The sequence below is a fragment of the Lissotriton helveticus genome, chromosome 7, assembly GCF_964261635.1.
Source record: "Lissotriton helveticus chromosome 7, aLisHel1.1, whole genome shotgun sequence".
Classification (NCBI taxonomy): domain Eukaryota; kingdom Metazoa; phylum Chordata; class Amphibia; order Caudata; family Salamandridae; genus Lissotriton; species Lissotriton helveticus.
The window spans coordinates 349,530,319-349,548,833 of NC_136068.1; the positions used below are offsets into that span (position 1 = coordinate 349,530,319).

General features: G+C 44.3%; 1 protein-coding gene across 1 annotated transcript in view; it reads left to right on the top strand.

The window, feature by feature from the left end:
* Positions 1-18,515, top strand: part of TOP1 (DNA topoisomerase I) — a 289,068-nt gene that overhangs the window by 177,605 nt on the left and 92,948 nt on the right. Inside the window, exons 13-14 of the mRNA XM_078652157.1 lie at positions 7,931-8,075; positions 8,279-8,422. Coding sequence (XP_078508283.1) covers positions 7,931-8,075; positions 8,279-8,422 — 289 coding nt within the window. The remainder of the gene's footprint in view (positions 1-7,930; positions 8,076-8,278; positions 8,423-18,515) is intronic.

Genomic DNA, 18,515 nt, shown 5'->3' on the forward strand with positions numbered 1-18,515 from the left:
GTATGCTCCCATTTTTTTGCTGAATTGCTGATGTACTTTGGCAGGAGCCCGGGGCACACTCAGTCAATCAGGTACCCAGGGCCTGTGTCCTTTCCCTAAAACTGTACTGAAACCTAAACCCAAATGGCATCTCTGGCCAAAGGTATGCCCCTGGTAGATGGTACCCTAGGTACCCAGGGCACTGTGACCAGAGCAGACCCCTAAGGGCTGTAGCACTTATTGTGCCACCCTTAGGGGCCCTGCACCCTGACGCACACACTTCCTTTGCAGGCTGAGTGTCCTGGTGCAAAACTAAACAAAGAGTCGACATGGCACACATCCCTGTGTGCCATGCCCACAAAGCCACTACCCTGGCATACATCAGCCACCCCTCTAGCTAGGTGCCTTATGCCAGTTGTGTGGGCACAGGTGCATGAGACCTGTGCCCCTACAGTACCCAGGTCCATTCCTGGGCACTGGAAGTGCAGTGATGCCATTAAGAGTATATGGTGCTGGGAGGTTGTCATTACGAACTCCACAGCACCATAATGGCTACACTGAAGACTGACCAGTTTGATACCAAGCTTCTCAGCACATTAAACCCACACTGATGCCAGTATGGGATTTAATGTAAAATGCACTACAGAGGGCATCTTAGAGATGCCCCCTGAAACCTAACCAACTCCCAATGTCCTGACTGCATGGCTACCGAGACTGACACCACCAGACATGTTTCTGGACCCCTGGGCTGAGAGCTTGCCGCTTTCGGGGCCTGAAACAATGCACATCCCGGGACAAGGTGCCAAGCCTCCTCCCCCCAGGATGGGCCGGGGAAGCTTCAAAGGCATGCTGCCTTTTTGTGAGCTTCCCCAGGCCAATTGCTGTACTCAACAGCTGGCCCCCACTGGTTCTGACCCCCACTCTGGCGGGAAGACAGGTGGGAAACCCTAAGTGAGGAAAGGGGGTGTGCCAGCCTCTGCCAACCCCACCCCTCAGGTGGGAGAGGTGAGGTGAAGCACAGCTCCTTGCTCCCGCCATCTTGAGGATGGGGAGCTCTGCCCAATCAGAGATAGGCTCCTGCCCCCTTCCCTTTGGAGAGGAGGAGGATAGGGGGCCTACTCACCCCAGGACAGGGACCCATTGGTCCCTGCCCTTACCCTACCTGTAATGCCCCTAAATGTAGTATTTAGGGGCACCCTGAACCTTCCTTCCTCAGATCCCCATTCCGAAACAAGAAAGAAGACCAAGACGACAACCTGCAGTGCAGCTGCTAACAAGAGGATGACACCAACTGACTAGGCCCCAGCCCTACCGGCCTTTGATCCTTGAACCTGCTCCTGCTAAACACCGGTGTCTCCTGCGGGCGGCAACCTAAAACCTAGGAGGACCGGTCTGCCTTGCTCATCTAAAGACTGGGACTCCCACGAGCAGTGTTTCTGCTCAAACAAGCAACACCCCTGGTGCCAGCCAGGAACCGCAAATCCAGCACACTCTGCACCCGCCGAGCCCAGCATGTGCCTGAGTGGACAAAGATCACGGGGACGTCCCCCCGGCGATTGTGACCACAAATCCAGTGCCCAAGAACCCTCCTCGATGCTCCAGCCTCAAAACAAGTGACCACTCCAACCGCAACCAGCTGAGGGTAAGATTTCCCGATGCCAAAAGACACCCCTGCACCCGGCGCCCAACTCCTGGGTGTCAACCTATCCTCAAAGATCCCAACTTACCTCTCTAAGTGGTGGTGGCACCTGAAGAATCTCAGTCCCTGAGCCTGCAGCCTTTGTTTAAATTCCAGCTTTCCCATTAAATAACATTGGGCACCCGAAGGCCCAAAAGCACCATGCACCCAGCTGCCTGAGTGCCACTGGGAGTGCAGCATCTATCTACTCTACTTCCCCACTTGCCCTGTTTAAGTGACCAGGAGCTCAGCTCCCACAACCGCGTGGCCTGCCTGCTAGCAGCCACCAACCGAAGGCCCCCTATCCTCCATAGGATACCATTTGGCCTACTCTCTCTCTGCGCCCGGCTGCCCATGTGCCGCTGAGGTTGTAACAACTGTACTTGCCTGACCCTAGGAGACCCCGGAGTCTACCCCCAGAACCTTAACTCTACCAGCCGAGTACTTACCCAAAGACCGATAACTTGATTTTCTCCATAGGGTAACATTGGCTGGTTTCACTTGGAAACTCTTCTGTCGATTTTTCACAATTTTTAAATATTCCTTAAAAGTCGTCCCAACATTAAAAACGAAATTACTCACCTGCAATCAGGAGAGATCACAGTGCTGTATCTTTGAGCCCAGCAATGAACCTGAAAAGTAATTCAAACCGTGATTTACTGTTAACCCAATTTTCCCCCAAAGGAATACATTGCCTCGTTTTTGCCAGAATTTCTTGTAAGTGTCGATTTTCAGAACTTACAAATATTCCTTAAATATCGCCTTTGAAACAAACTATTTCTTTCAAGTGTTTACAGGAAATGCACCAGGGCTGAATCCAGGATCCAGCCCTGAGTAAGAAACATTCATAAAGTGATTTTATTGCATTTACTTAAATCATGCCATTGAGCTCAATGTTATTTTGTGTTCAACTTGTGTTGCATATTTCAACAACTGTAACTATTGCATTTAAGTCAACTGCTATTTGAAAGTATTCAATTGCAACATCTCATTCTGAGAAAGTATTTGATACCTACTGTTGTTCTAAAATGAAGTAAACTATATATTTTTATATACAAAACAATTGGCCTAGAGTTCAGTTCTTGAGTGTGTGAGACCATTTGCTGGCTGAGTGTGTACAACAAATGCTTTACACTGTCCTTTGATTCTGCCTTACTGCTCGACCAAGCTACCACTTTAAAGAGTAAGGTTATATCTAACTTTAGCCTCTGCCAAACCTCTGGGGACTGTGGACACAATAAATGCTTAACACTACCCTCTGATAAAGGCTTACTGCTCGCTCACAAAGTGCTTAATTTGAGCCAGTGCTTTCTGGTGCTCAGCAGTGGCACGTAATTGGTTACCGGTGCTCGGCACCTAAATGTCAACACCATATTTAGAACAGTCCACCACATGGTGGCGCTGATCATCTAATTTAGAGATGAACAGAACAACTAGTTTAGGACTACAGTATACATTAAAATTGCTAATACCTGCCTCCCCATCCATTCCTTTAGCTTTGGGGACCTGGAATAATCTGAACTGCTGCATTTACATGCAAGAGAGATGGTTAGTAGTTTGGGCAGCGATGACAAGGGCAATTTGTGGGGGTGGGGGGTGCAAGCTGCAGTGGCCTCCTGGTCAGAGCCCTGGCACTTAATATTTTTTAAATTAAGCACTGCTCCCACCCTACCACAAATAGAAAGTAAGGTATTATCTACTTTTACCTCTGTAAGCCTTTGGGGGATCCACTGGACTCTGCACACTAACTCATGTTGGTATAGTATATACAGAGCCAACTTCCTACAGCAGCTATAGACCTAAAAGATGCTTACTTGCACATTCCCATGAACAACAGACCACAAATGGTTTCAATGCTTTGTTGTAAATCAAATTGTCTTTCATGGTGCTTCCCCTCAGCATCAGCACACAAGGTTTCACAAAATGCCTAATAGCAGTAGCAGCTTTCTTGAGAGGAAAAGGAGTACATGTACATCCCTACTTAGATGACTGGCTGGTAAAAGCAAGCTCGTTTCCCAGTGCAGGAGGAGCATTGGGCGGTCGTTGACACACTTTACAAACTGGGTTTTAGGATAAACCTGGAAAGTCCTTACCCAAAGTTGGACGAAGAAAGGGTATTACTGGACCAAATAACAAAGTTGATGCACGGGCCTCCCCTACTCTCAAGAGGGCCCAGTCTCTGACTGAGGATTGAGGGGGGCGGTGATAAACATGATGGCCTCCTGAATCCTTCTGAATACCTATGCAAGACTAGATATGATACCAATTCAGGAATGCGTACAAATCTGTGATCACCAAAAATAGTAAGTGGAAAAGATCTAGTTATTGTAACGCAGCAGGCACTGTAAATGATAACATGCTAGAACTTGGGAAGATATGTCTTACAATAAACTGCAACTGTAGCCATTGCTGCAGACTCCTTCTACACGGAAAGGGGGGTGCACATTGGAGTGCTCAACATCGAGGACTATAGAAAGCAAAGGAAGCAGTCAATTACATAAATGTGCTAGATCTTGCGACCGTCTTCTCGCCCTAAAGGCCTTCCAAATCCCGGTGTAGGGAAAGAGACTGCAAACTCAGACTGACAATCCGACCACAGTGTTCTACCTTAACAAACCAGGGTGGACAAGGTGATACACACAATCCACACTAGTCCAGGACATTTGAAGATGTGCCATTCATAAAAGGATAAGCACACAGAATGAGTGGATAAGCAACAGTCTGCCCCTAATGGAAGCTAAATCGTTTAGTAGTTCAGAGGGTATTCAAAGAGTGGAGTACACCAGAGGTGTACTTGTTCACAACATCAGAAAGTGCAAAATGTAACGACTTTGCTCCACTGTTCCCTGGAGAATGCCCTGTCGATAGACTGGTCAAGGAAACTTAAATATGCGTTTCCACCAAAACCCCTCGTATCTCTAGTGATAGGTAAATGCAAGCAGTCTCAAATAATGCTGATGTTGATTGCCCCTCAATGGGCATGGCAAGCTTGATTCTCAGTCATTATAGAAATTGTGCAGGGGAACACTGATATTGCCAGTGACTCATGACCTGCTTTCCATGAAGAGATGCAGGGTTCACTATTCAGAGCTGAACAACCGACGTCTCGCAGCCTTGCTCCTCAGGATATAGTTTGGTCATCTAGATCTTCTGAAGAGATCTATGGACATTGTAAGAGGCTAGAAGGCTGAGCACAAGATGCGACGCAGCAAAATGGAAAAGATACGTCGTTGGTGCTGAGAAAAGGAACTGTTCCATGAAGCAACACAAGACCGAACACACGACCACAGTGATCGTGTACCTAACATGCATGCTAGACAAGAGCTTAACTTACACTTCATTAACCCCTACGCTGCGGCGGCTATTCCGCCGCAGCGCTAAGGGGGAGGCGGGTCCCGTGCTCGTGACGGAACCGCTCAGTCACGGCCCTAAGGTGAGCTGTGCTTGTGACGGAACGGTTCCGTCACGGACCCGCCCGCCCATTAGAACGTCAGCGCAGGCGCGGCGAGCGGGCCGTGAGGGAACCGTTCCGTCACCAGCACAGCCCACCCGAGGCTCGTGACGGAATGGTTCCGCCACGAGCATGGGAGGGGTTAAAGCAGCAATAGTTGCCTACATGCAGGCTCCTATACGGAAAAGCTTCACTGCACCAGTGATTTAAAGATTTCTAGAGTGAGCAAAGAAAAGACCTCCATACAGATTGGTACTAATACCCATGTGGAGCCTCAGTCTGGTATTAAAAAAGCTAATGAAGGAATACTTTGAACTGCTCCACAAAACAGAGCTAAAGTTCTTAACCCTGAAGACCGCCTTTTTAATTGCGATCACGTCACTACGTAGGATACTCAAACTGGTACTACTGCCACCCTGGAGCCTTACCTTCAAATACATTTGGCTAGGGTAGTCATGTGAACCATTCCCATTTTTTTTCTTCATTTTGATTCTTTTCAAAGGTCATATCAGTTTCACATCAATCAAGCCATTCAGCTGCCTGATTACTCCGAGCAACCATAACTGTAACCAGACAAGACTCTGCTGGGTTTTGTATTCATGTGTAAAAATGACATTTGGGTAATATGGTCTCAAAATGTGCATCATTATGCTTCATAATTTCCCTTTTCGTGTTGCATAATTAAGTTGCTTCTGCCTCATAACTTGGTCCTTTCCAGCTGTATAATTTCAGTGGCCCTAAAATGCAACGAATCCATTGTAAGGATAGCCTACTGCTCATTTGATAAATTAAATGGTGCTTCCAGTGCCATTCTCGGAAACCTGTTCGCTGAAATCCTCAAACAACCATCTGGCGAGCAGTTCACATGTTCAGTCCACACTGCCTATACTTTGCGCAGAAGTCAGTGAGCCAAGCTTGCCTGGGAATCGTTTGGTTGTATTTGATATTTGTAAAACGCACAGATGGATATCCTGACGCTAGTCTGAGTCCATAACTGGCAGAAAATCCGACACCATGAGTGGATTCTGATGGAGCCTATTCCAGTGAGTGGCGGGTAAGAAGTTACAAGCGTCCACCCATTTGGGATTTCTTCATTCTTTTACAGAATAGCGAGGTCTTGCTGGCTTATCTGAGATTGGTTAGCTGACTTTTATCCGCTGGCTGTCCTTCCATGTTCCTACCTTGCTATTTCTGGGTTCCTTCGTTCAATAATTTGACCTCTGGCTGTCCACCTCTGTTATCACCTGCCATGGCATTTCCATCTAAAAGTGTGAAGGTTCAAGCCAAGTGTCTATGTCTATGGGAAGAGCTGATGTGTTCTCTGCAATGGTCTGCTGCCCAACTTTGCAGTTTTTCGCTTATTTATATGAAGCGAGCAAGATTAACGGTAACTGCTTGTTGGTCCGTTTTAGGGTTAAATTGGCAAACTTAAAAAAAAAAATACTTTTCGATTGCCATTGCATTTGGCCTGACTGCTTGCGTTTGGTGATTTAGATTCCATGGCACTTTATAATATGAACGGTCTAAGACTTCACACTACTTCTAGGTTCACTAAGTTCTAATCCTTTTTGCTTTCTGAGGCCTACACTATTTTTTTTACGTTTACCCAAAAGTTCCTTTAACAGTTTTTATTCCTATAATTGTGCTAGCTGTTCACATAATATGCTTTCTCAGCCATCCCATGTTTCCAAATCCTTTGGCTACTAAATCTGATGAAATTTTATAATCTGAAAGAGAAACACATATTCAGTTTGCAGAATACCAAATGCCTGCTATGCGGGGAAATCTTGCTGTGGGACTGAAGATTGTGGATCTGCAGAGGAGATATGAGCTTGCTAGATTTGTCCTGCTTGCAAAAGACCCCTCTACATTCCTACTTTCCCCATTAGGGGACTCCCTCATCCTAAGAAAAAAGGGTTCTGGCTTTTTTTCCCGGTTGTTTTGTACCCAACTGTTAAATCATTCACCTTTCTCCCTTCCTTTACTGCTAAGAGTTATATATGTTAGTCTCTAATGTTGGTTGTTTCCAGTTACGCATGTGGTAAATTAGCTTGACTCAGTAGTGCTTGTGCAGATTTCTTCATTAACTAAATATGCAGTGTTTCTTTTTCAACAATTTTCCTTGTTTCTAATTCTGTGGATGCTGGCCATATTTAGTTTCGCACTCGGTCTGTAGGTTAAAATTTAATCTGCTTTGCTGCTATAATATGGTAATTTTGCAAGGTCTTTTTTCTGCTTTGATTAGTATTTTCACCCTTGACTGTTAGTTTTTAGTAACCTTTCTAGACTACTCACTGTAGGGTTTCAATTTGGCTTAATTAAGCGTGGATACTGTGGGACTTTGATTTTAGCTATAACCAACCTAATTTTCCTGCTTTATTCGCCCATTTCTTGCCTTTACTTTTGTGTTGTCACCACAGTGGAGCATTACATTTTGCTTCAGGGCCTTGTCCATGATCCGTGTTTCAGCATATAAGCCCACATTTCAGGTGCCTAGCAAATTAGATTGGTAACTATACATAATGGTGTCAATTACAAAAGTAATGTTAAAGAGAAGTAATCTTTCATGCTTCTTGTCTTAGCTAAGTGATAGTCGTGTTTTTTCATTATTTGAAAATGAAATTTATTTTTGCATCCTAAATGTTAGTATTATGGTTTCATGTTCTGAAAGTCTAATATACCTGCCTCTTAGAGTTTGTCACTTTTTTCTTTTAAACAGTCTTCAATACCATATATTTCAAAGTAGAAGTATTCTCCTGATTTATTATGAGTCTTAGTCAAATAATATAATTACATTTAGTGCTCCTTTTATTCTTCACCAGAGATTCCAAGGTTCCTGCTGCTCCTGAAGGGCACAAGTGGAAAGAGGTTAGGCACGATAACAAGGTGACCTGGCTGGTGTCTTGGACAGAGAATATTCAGGGATCCATAAAATACATCATGCTTAACCCCAGCTCCAGAATCAAGGTAGGCTTAGCCGAGAGGAGAGAATGGAGTCAAATGAATCAAATAGCTTGTCTTCCTTTGTGTTTGAGCACACTTGTTAGTTTTCATTCCACTGGTTTATTCGGCACGATTACATTGGATTATCAGCCATGGTGTACTCATTTATACTAAATGTCCACCCTCGAGCAGGCTGATGGTTACATATTTATGCATTTAACTTGTAGGGTGAGAAAGATTGGCAAAAGTATGAGGTGGCAAGGAATTTAAAGAAGACTGTCGATAAAATTCGCAACAGTTACCGTGAAAACTGGAAGTCTAAGGAAATGAGAGTGCGTCAGAGAGCTGTGGCATTGTACTTCATTGATAAGGTAAGCATGCTCTGCTCCAGTGTAGTTCCAAGTTTATACTCCTTTCTGTCCTGCTTTTGTATACATAGTACTTAGATTACTTTTGGCGCTGATCATTCCTTCAGATTAAATAAAATAACTGCCATGTATTGTGGAGTCCCAGAAATCTGCATGCATTTTTACTTTCTCATTGGACTGTGGTGTGCAGTTGTCTAATTTCATGTGACCTAGCAGGTGTGGTGTTCTGAAACCATCATGGCACTCTAACAATGTCTCATTTAATGATTGCTTTTAGGGGGTAGGTTTCCTCTCAAAAAGGCTTCTGTCTGCACAGTGTCATTATCGCTACCCTAATGTTAATGTTTAGTACAGAACTGATGGTGATTGAAAGAATGGGAAGATCAAGCCACTAACACGTTAGGCAAACCCCAACTTGAACCTCATTTACATTAAATACTTCTACAATGTGTAGGTAAAGACTCCTCTGAGGCCTGCTCTCAGCTGTTAGAAAGATGTATAATTATTTTACTTATAACTCATTTTAAATTCTTTCGACAAACGGGTAAAGAGTCTTTACTCAGTTAACAAATGTCTAAACTGCAGCAAAAAGCTTCAGCACTACATGCAGAATTCTGTTTCTGTGGAGGATAATATAAAAAAGTATCCATGTGACTGTGTAGAAGGGCACGGACATTAGGGATTACAGAGGTGGGTTGCTCCCTTCTTTCAAAGGTGTCCCTTCTTTTGTTAGTCCCTGAAGCGTAGAATGTAAGCAAGAGATGGTGGAAGGACAGTGCCTGAATTGGGAAGGTGTGACTGTGTAAGCTGTCAGTCTGCCAACTACGCAAAGCTGAAACGGTGTAAAAAAATGGTTACTTAGCGGTAGTAGTTTGAAGAATTTTCTGGACTGGTATGGTGTGCATTGTCATTTTGTGATTGGGTCTGGAATACTTAGTCCTTTTTTCCCCCCTTCCTTCAGAGTGTTGCATGCTATCATGCTATATCTGTCTCATGATGTTCGACGTACGCTTTGGAAGCCCTAGTGTGGTTGCCATCTTCAGATTCTTTTTCCCCCTTGGCTGCTTGAATTTTCTTCCTTGGCATCTTTTTGTTATTAGGTGTTGTCTTCAGTTATTGCTTTGTGTGCTTGATACCTTTGCACCTCATTTCTTCTAGGTGGGTGGAACGGTCGCCTATGAATCCAGAACATTTTTCAATCTGCAAAAATGCTCCTAGCAATAAGTAATCCTTTCATTTTGATGCAAAAATTATTTCTGATTCGCATGTTGTGCATACATTTTTTTTTTTTTATAGGGGTTTCTTGGCTCACTTTGAGAGGTTGGGTTGAAATGATCACAAACTTGCAAAACAATGCTTTAGTAATCTTTCATCTATGCCTTCTTAATCAGTTTAAGGTCCACACAGTAGTGTTAAGAATGTATATGAAGTGATGACCACGTGGCTGCCATACATGTCATTTGCTAGGTTGGCTAGAGTTTTTTTTTATTGTGGAATGTGCTACAAGTCTTGTCCAGTTTCACGCCTGTCTTCCTGTGGCATGTTTGCATTGTGTGGACTATCCATTTTACCATGGTGCCTTTTGTTACCGACGAACCCTTGTTGTTGAATTGGTTTCCCTTCCGTAAGTATTTTGTCCTTTCCAAGTCGCACATCACTGCCCTATGCACATCTAGCGTCTGCAGGGCTTATTCGACTTGTGTCTTTGGTTCGTGGAAGAACCTTGACTGTCTGGACTACCTCGTGGATTTGAAACAGATATTACCTTTGGTTTGTTTTTAATACCACCCTGTCCTTGTGCATTTGCAGGTAGAGTTCCTGGGTGGTTAGCGCTTGCAGCTTGCTTACCCTACGTAGAGGAGTGATTGCAATAACAACGGCGGTCTTCAGAGTTAAGAACTTGAGCTCTGCTTTATGTAGCAGTTCAAAAGGTTCTCATATTAGTGGCGTCGGCACTAATTTGAGGTTTCACAGGGTGTTAGTAACCCTCTAGGTGGAGCTTCTCTTTTTGCTCCTTCTAGAAACCGCTTGATTACAGGTGCAGTAAAGAAATTTCTCCCTATGTCTTCTCGTGAAGGCTACTATCGCTTCCAAGTGTACCTTTAATGAGGTGTAGGTTAAACTCGCATCTAGAAGTTATGTTGGGTGTCTGATCCCGGTTGTATCCTGTGTCCTGTAATGGAATTCTTTCCTTTCACCACAAGAAAAGCTTCTTTTTCACCATGTAGCGTTTTCTTGTGCTTGGGCTTCGAGTCTCCTTTAAGGTGTCCATTCGTCTCTTTGGCAGTTGTAGATGTCCAAACTGTCCTCGAGCCATGCTGCTAGACTCTGGCTGCTAGGTTGTTCATGGTGTACCGTACCCTACTGCATGGAAATTAGGTTGCAAGTGGCTGGTGATGGTATTTTGTTACTTGCACCATCCATACAAAGTCTGAAACCCATGTCGGTCTAGTCCATTGTGCTGTAAATAGGAATAGTGTTGTGTGACTGTTTTGCATTTATTTATCACTAGATGTATTAGGGGTAAGTAGTGGAAAGGCGTAAGCAAATTTCCTCCACAAGTTTGACTGGGCATTTCCCAGGCAACGGTGGTGTGGTTCCTGGATACGAAGTCTGGACATTTTGCTTTTTCAGGTGTTGCGAATAAGTCCACTTCTGATGGCTCTCATTATAGGAATACCCTTTGATGTACCTGTTGGTTTATTTCCCACTTGTGTGATATGGATATCTGTCTGCTTCTGTTTTCTACCCCTGGCAGTTGTATTGCTGTTACGGTTATCCTTCTGTGGATGGCCCAGCTGTAGGTTTCTTGGGATGGCTTTGATAGTTCATATTATGTTGATCCTCGTTTGTTGAGGTAAAACATAGTCGTTAGTTGTCTGTTTGAACTTGTACTATCTTCCCCCACACCGGTGTTTCAAAGGCTTTATAGCTAGGTAAGGTTGTCTACATCTCCAGCACTGCTTTTTGTGCTTACCATAGCCTGCTGATGTTGAGATTCTCCATATGCGCTCCCCATCCCGTGTGGTATGAGTCTGTGGTGATAGTCACCGTTTCATTTGGTTGCCTAAATGGTCTCCCCACTGTTATGTTGTCTTAGTTCCATCATGTCCTCTTCTGCTGCACATTTTGCTTTGCAATTAAATCTTCCCAACTCCCTGTTGTCTGGGACCATTGGTTTTCAATTCACTCCTGAACTAGTCTCTTGCATAATGGCCATTTTCCCCACTGTCGGAGACTGACCATTTCTGTAGTGGCAAACTTGCTCTGTTAGTTCCTCGACCATCTTGGGTACAGAGAGGATCTCTCCGCCACTGTTTATTCTTATTCCTACACATGCTCTGCATACTTCTACCATCTAACGTTGGCTTGGATGTTTGCAAGTTGTCTATATTCGAAGAAGTCTTTAGTCAGGAGAAGCAACTTCTTCCTTTCTTGGCAAAGTGCATGCACATTGACTCCATGTTGAATTGTTTTCTATTCAGTAGGTGAGTGTAGTATGGAGTGGTGAGTGAACACTATGGTGCACATGTGTATTGCATGAAGAAGAGAACTTGAGGAGAGGAGATCTGTGATCAGAGTTGTACACCCCAATTCAGAATGGTGAAAGCATGTGAATGTCCACGCTATGAGCAGAGGCTTAGAGGGCAACATTTTTCATTCGTAGCTTGTGTTGCTGTAGATGCATATGCTCTGCATAGACAGTAAAGTAGTATCTGCCTATAAGTGGTGGCTACTGTGGTTGAATCAGAAGTCTGGAAGAGAGTCCTTAGTACCCTCTGGCCAATCACTACCTGTTGTCAGACTTGAACATACACAACAGTGTTTAGTAAACCTGTGTGGTTGACCATGGACCTGCCTTGAGTATGTCTGCTAGGGGAATGGTCCGAAGAAGGCAATGATTGCAGTATTTTTGTGAGTATACTGAGCCCCAGGGGTAATGAGAAGGGCTCTCTTGGCTTTGTGAAGGCAAGCCTGGATACAGTTGTAGCCATCCCTGCCTTAGATTGGATTTGCCACTTGTGAGGTTTTACAATGGGCATGAACAGTTGGTCTGCCTTCCAAAAAGGTTTAATCCTGTCGATGTAGTACATGGGAGCGCATGCTTTATGCTTAGTGTATGGTGTGTGCTCCCTGCTACAGAGTCTCACTGGAGAAAAGACTGGGAGCTGTATGGTCTGCTCAAGATGTAATAGGGAAACTACCTTTGAAAGAAACATATTGTGGGAACTGCCCTGTCCTTAACTTGATTGAAGGGTTTTGCATCATGAAATTTCTTCTATTCACATGCTTTGCATAATCCTGCCATCTAGGTTCTTACAGTGTGAGGGTGCCGCTCACTAATGTGGTGTAAAAGATTAACTCATTGAAGGAAGGCTACCTTCCAGAAACTGTACTGGAGCAGGCAAGAATTTAAGGGTTCAAGTGATGGACTTATGAGCCTGGCAAGTACAGTATTAAGGTTTCACACTTGTACTGGCAAAACCCTAGGAGGAATGACTTGTGAGGCCTTCCAGGAATACCTTAAAGATATGCGAGAGACTAGCACTAGATGGTAGGAGTATGCCGAGCACTGCATGCTATGAACAGATACTTTACAGGGTTAGTAAGATTTTCCTTCTCTGTGTTGACTTTTTTAGCTTAGATTGTGAAGTGTATCCATGACAATCTTGATTTTCCTCTTTTACTTCAAGAATAAACTTGTTTTTACCAGCCAATTGTCTAGGCAAGGATATACATGTATACTCTTTCATCTCAAGTGTGCTGCTACCGCGGCTAAATACTTTGGCATAAAATCAGCACCAAGGATGTTTACAAAGGGGAGTACCCTAATTTGATTACAGACCTGGTTTATAACAAAGTGCAGGAATGTTTTGTGCTTGTGATTGATGAGAATGTGCAGGAAAGGTGTTAGATCTATGGTTGCCATTTCGTCACCCCACCCCTGCATCAGTGGAATAATCTCCTTAAGTGTTGTCACCTTGAATCTTTGGTTCTGGATCGTTTCTTAAACAAATTCATAAAGACAGTCTGTGATTTGTCTAACTTTAGAACCAGAAAATGGGTAACAGATTCCCTGGTTGACCTCTGCCCTAGAAAACCTTTCTTTTGCTCTATTGTAGTTCGTCTACCTTGCTTTGGAGGCATAGTTTTCTCAGCTTTTGGTTGTTGCTTCTTCTTTGGTCATGCCTCTGGTGGTGGACTTATTTCTTCTAAACAATGACAGTGTTGGATGACATAGAGTATCCATTTCTCTGACTTTCTTTCGTTCCTGATGGAAGTCTTCTATTATGTTGTCCAATGGTGTTGTGTGGGTGTGACGTTATTATGCAGCCTCACATGTCTGATGAGCTTGCTCCTCTGGAAGACTGTTCCCTTCCTCCTGCTGTCTAAAAGGACTGACACTGTGATGTTTGGAACAGCCACTATTGAGGTTGTGCTTGTTGTGGGGTAGTGTGCTGATAGAAGGGTTGTGAGGTTGAGCTCAATGACCTACACTTTCCTGATGGTCTTGGTCGTGGGGCTTATCCATCTTCTTGGATGACCATGAATTGCAGCACTCCCATAGCCTTTCCTGTGTCATTTATCTTTTTTAATCTGCTGCAGTGTTATCCAAAGAGGTGCTCTCCTCATGGTTGTCCCTGTGACAAATTGCCTGCCTGCTGTGTCCAATGCTGATTTTGCAAATATGTCAAATTGTTTTCCCTTCTGCGTGAGCGAATTCTCTAATTTGGTATAGTTCTCTAGTCCACGGTGCTTGTTAGCATAGGAGGCTATTGTCCCTTGCTCTGTATGGGTAGTAAGGTCTCTAGCGAAAAACTATGGTTTTCTCAAGCTACACTCTGTGCTTATCTAGGACTCGCTTGATCACTGTTGTAGTTTGCAATGTTGTTGGGAGGTAATGGGCTCGAGGGATACATGTAAACCCCTTCTGTTGACTTGGTCTTGAGATCTTTCCATTGGTCTTCGATGCTTTCGGCATCTTGGAAGATCCATTGAGCCTCTTTCCCAAAAAACAAATGCTGTTCTTCCTCTTGCATGGGTTGTGGGTAGTTCAAGTTCACATGCTCTTTTCACTTTTGTAGGATAGTCAAATTCTTTCTGGAGGATTGCTTTCATTTCAGCCTCTAGGCACTTTTGTTTTTTTGCTCTACTTTGAGCACTCTTTCTTTTGCGTCCAGTGTTCAATATATTTTTCTTCATGGCTGGCTATGGGTGCCTTTATGGTCCTTCATTTGTGTCATTGGATGGGTCCTGTGTAGTTCTTTTGTTTAGACTTCCTTTGGTTGACTTTTTTTAGCATAAGGTAGTCCTGTGCTAGTTTAAGTCGGAATGCTCATCCCAAGGTGTGTTTTTTCTGATGTTAACCGAGAGTTTTTGGTGTTCTCCCGCCTTGTGCTTTTGTCAGTTGGTTTAGATCGACCTAGACAGCCTTTCCGACGTCTGAGCCTTCTGCCTGTATTCTTGATGTTCTTCTCCTTTGCTTGACAACTCTAGGTCCCTCATTGACTGGCTGCTACACTACTGCACCTGCATGGTGGCATGGAGTTCCTGCCTCTGCTGCTCCATGGTCTTTAAAGTCTTTGGCTGAAAATCGGCACATACTTTGCAGTCTTTCCGCACTGTGGTCTCTAGGCAGGCAGAGGTTACAAACGTTGTGGTTGTCCCTTTGGCCGAACTTATTAGGTCAGCTTGGGCAGAAAAGAAAGGGTAAATTTTCTATGTCCCCTAACTCCCTGTCCATGCAGTCTCTGACCACGCAGAATGCCGCCCCCGGGGTGTACCTACTTTTTGGTATGCTTCAGTTCTTAAAATATTTTTATACACTTCCTTACACTAGAGTTCCAGAAGTTGTGTTTCTCATTTTTTTCTTGGCGACTTCCTTCATCACATTTCTTTTCTGACTTGGTGCTTTGGCTGTTGTGTCCAGACCAGGCGGTGGAAAAAAATGAGGATGGTGACCAGGCATAGGGGCTTCTGGGGCACACGTCTGACATCACAAGGGGACCGACAATGCAACAAATGGTACCAAGCGATGCCCTGAGAGAACAAGCATTTGCAATGCAATAGGTGTCGCATTTACGAGAGTTTGAGCTATTGGCTTTGTAAATTACAATACCTTTTATGTGTTGTTTTTAAAACAGATAAATAAATGGCACTGTCATTTACAATGCCAATAGCTTAAACGCTTGTAAATGCGAGACCTATTGCATTGCAGATGCGTTCGGCGCCCGTGCTATAACCTTTTATAAAAAGCGTTAGGAGAGAGCATATCCTGCCTGGCAAAGCTATTTGAGAAACTAGTGCTCGGAGGCTGAAATCCAAGCCCACCGAGCAACAACACACAGGGGGTGTTGCCATGGAAGGTTACAAAATGAGACCAGGCAGTACTAAGGAGGGACTACTTAGTCTATTGACCAATGAACAGCCACAGTTTACAGTTACCAATTACACAAGCCAATGAAAAATATGGGCGGAGCTTCAAGTCCCTAACTGAATACACCATGCCTCGCAGAGGAGCGCATGCGCTGCCCAGGCTCGACCTAAAAATGATATTGTAACTTGGGGGTAATGGTTTTGAGACAGGAAGAGCAGGAGTTAACATAGCAAGCACTCATCACGCTGCAAGACCAAAATATAGCACTCAAAGCAAACTGGAAGACTTAGAAACCCGCTCACAGCAGAAGTATATATAAGGGGACTAACAAGGTTAACAAAGGACAGCATAGAGAGTACGCCCAAAAGGCCTTCAAGAGACATCCTTTGCCAATACAAATTTGAGCCCACTGAACTAGACAGAACCCATCATGAGGCAACTGCCTCAAGCGCACACCAGATATAATCTCAAGGGTTCATTGATACCAAAGGAAATAAAATGGAGGTGAAAAGATAAGAGGGCAACGTGCACCAAACTAAATTACAATCCATATCTTTCAAGACCTATCCTCACCTACCCTTCTGAAGAGGTGAGACGTTAAGAACATCACAGACTAACCTGTAGTCCCTGAGAGCCATCTTTAATAAACAGCTGCCCTAAATGACCTAGTTGCAACCGGTTGACAAGTTTTGAAGCAAATGGATAAGGGTAGTTCTATCCCTTCGAATTCGGACATTGACATACATAATATTTTGTGACGGTAAAGTACTCCAGTTTTTAGATTAGTTAAAATAGCATCCAGGCTAACCTGGAATAAACAAAAGCAGCTGCTGGTAAGATTTACTTTCATTTGAGGCAATCTCATGAGCAACATTTTACCCGGGTACATTCAAAACACACTGCAGTTGTGAAACAAAAAACTCAAACGTAGAGTTCTTCTGATTGAGTGATATATTTCGACGTGAATGACACTTTTTTCCTATTTAAATTGCCGTGCATCGGAGTAACAGAAATAGGAATCACATGCAGAAACAGGCACCACATGGTTAGAAACGGGCACCACATGGTTAGAAACGGGCACCACACGGGCAGATTATGGAAATCACACAAACAGATATGGGCATCATGCAAGCAGCACTGGAGTACGTTTGAACATCTCCGGTGGGTTGCTACAGAAGGAGGAGGCTTTTTCGGGCCTGAACGGAATGCCAAGAACAGGTCCTAAAAGTGCCTATGTTTGGAACGTGACCCATTTTTCCAAACAAGACAAAATCTCTGAGGAAAGATGCACACACATTAGAGGGATGCCTACTCATACGCCATCATCATGTGCCACACATAGATACATCCCACCAGCATGACAGCAGAAGCAAGAACCAGGCAGCAACGAGCACCACATTGCCATTATACAAACATGTATCGTACATGAGCATAGACTGTACCCATTGTTTGACATAAACTGGTCTGGTCAGCTCCCGCTTTGCTTACACCTCAGATCGCCCCTTCTCCCCATTCGCCTCACCTTGGTTAAGTCTATCCCTGAACCCACTAGCGGCAGCCTGTTTTGGTCCATTGGTGCAGCTTTGGATACACAGGAAGCTGCAGATCGCATGAAATAGGCTGCTCACCCAGTACGCATGATCAGGCCGCCCCCTGGTAGTCCGGCAGGAACGAATTGAGACGCTTTACTGTGGACTGAGAAATAAGCATCCTTGCTGCTGGAGGAAGGAAATCGAAACTGCGAGCGGTACTTCGCTTGCACCCAGTGGTCGAAGTGCATTAACAAAAGTATATGGCAATTGCCATAAAAAACAAGGTATTCTGTAACTTTTTGATCTTTCACCTTCTGACAGCAAATCGTGCTGAGGTGCCCGGCATGCCGTGCCCATGTAGCTGCAGCACTGGCAGGACTCTTAGGTTTTGTAGTAAAATCTGCTCCAATGCCCTCTCATTGAGCTCAGTCGTGGTCATTTTCATGCGCAAGAACTATCTGCACAGGCCGAGACGCTTCATAGGTCACACGTTCGGAGTCCTATTCGGTTTAAAGAAGCACGCGAGATCCCTGCAAGGAGCGTGCACTACCAGAATGCAGCATCTCGCGAGTGGTGCACGCGCAACAAGGTTGCGAGGAGCGTGCGCCATTGCAAAGCAGCGTCCCGCGAGTGGCTGAAAGTTGCCATACGCGTGCACATCTCCTGTCCTCCTTTATCAACCAAGTAGAAAACAATACATCTCGCCAAGGCGAGCAGCGCATGCGCTGCGTTGCTAGGCGAGACCTAAAAAGAAAAAAAGACTAGGAGTAGTCGCACCAAACAACTAGAAGGTGGACCAATTTAATGATCAGCATGTGAATCGAGAGATTAATCCTACAAAACTATTGTGCAGCATGCTTCTGTCACCTATTGGTCTGGTCATGTATTACGTTTTCCACTTTCACTAACAAAGAACTTTATCGCTCCAGACTTTCACACTTCGGATGAGTTTATTTGAGACTCCTTAAAAGCTACAAAACATGCTCGCACATTTCACTGCTAAACTTTTTTTTTTTTTGTCTAGATAAATACAATTGAATGACCATCTGTGTTTTTTGCATTGTTTTGGAGCTCTGAAAAAAAGAATAAAGGGTTAAAACCTAAACAAATCTTTCTGTGTTCTCGGGTGACAGGCAGATAATCCATAAACGTGTTTTTTATACCCTAGGGCTATGTAGCATATACT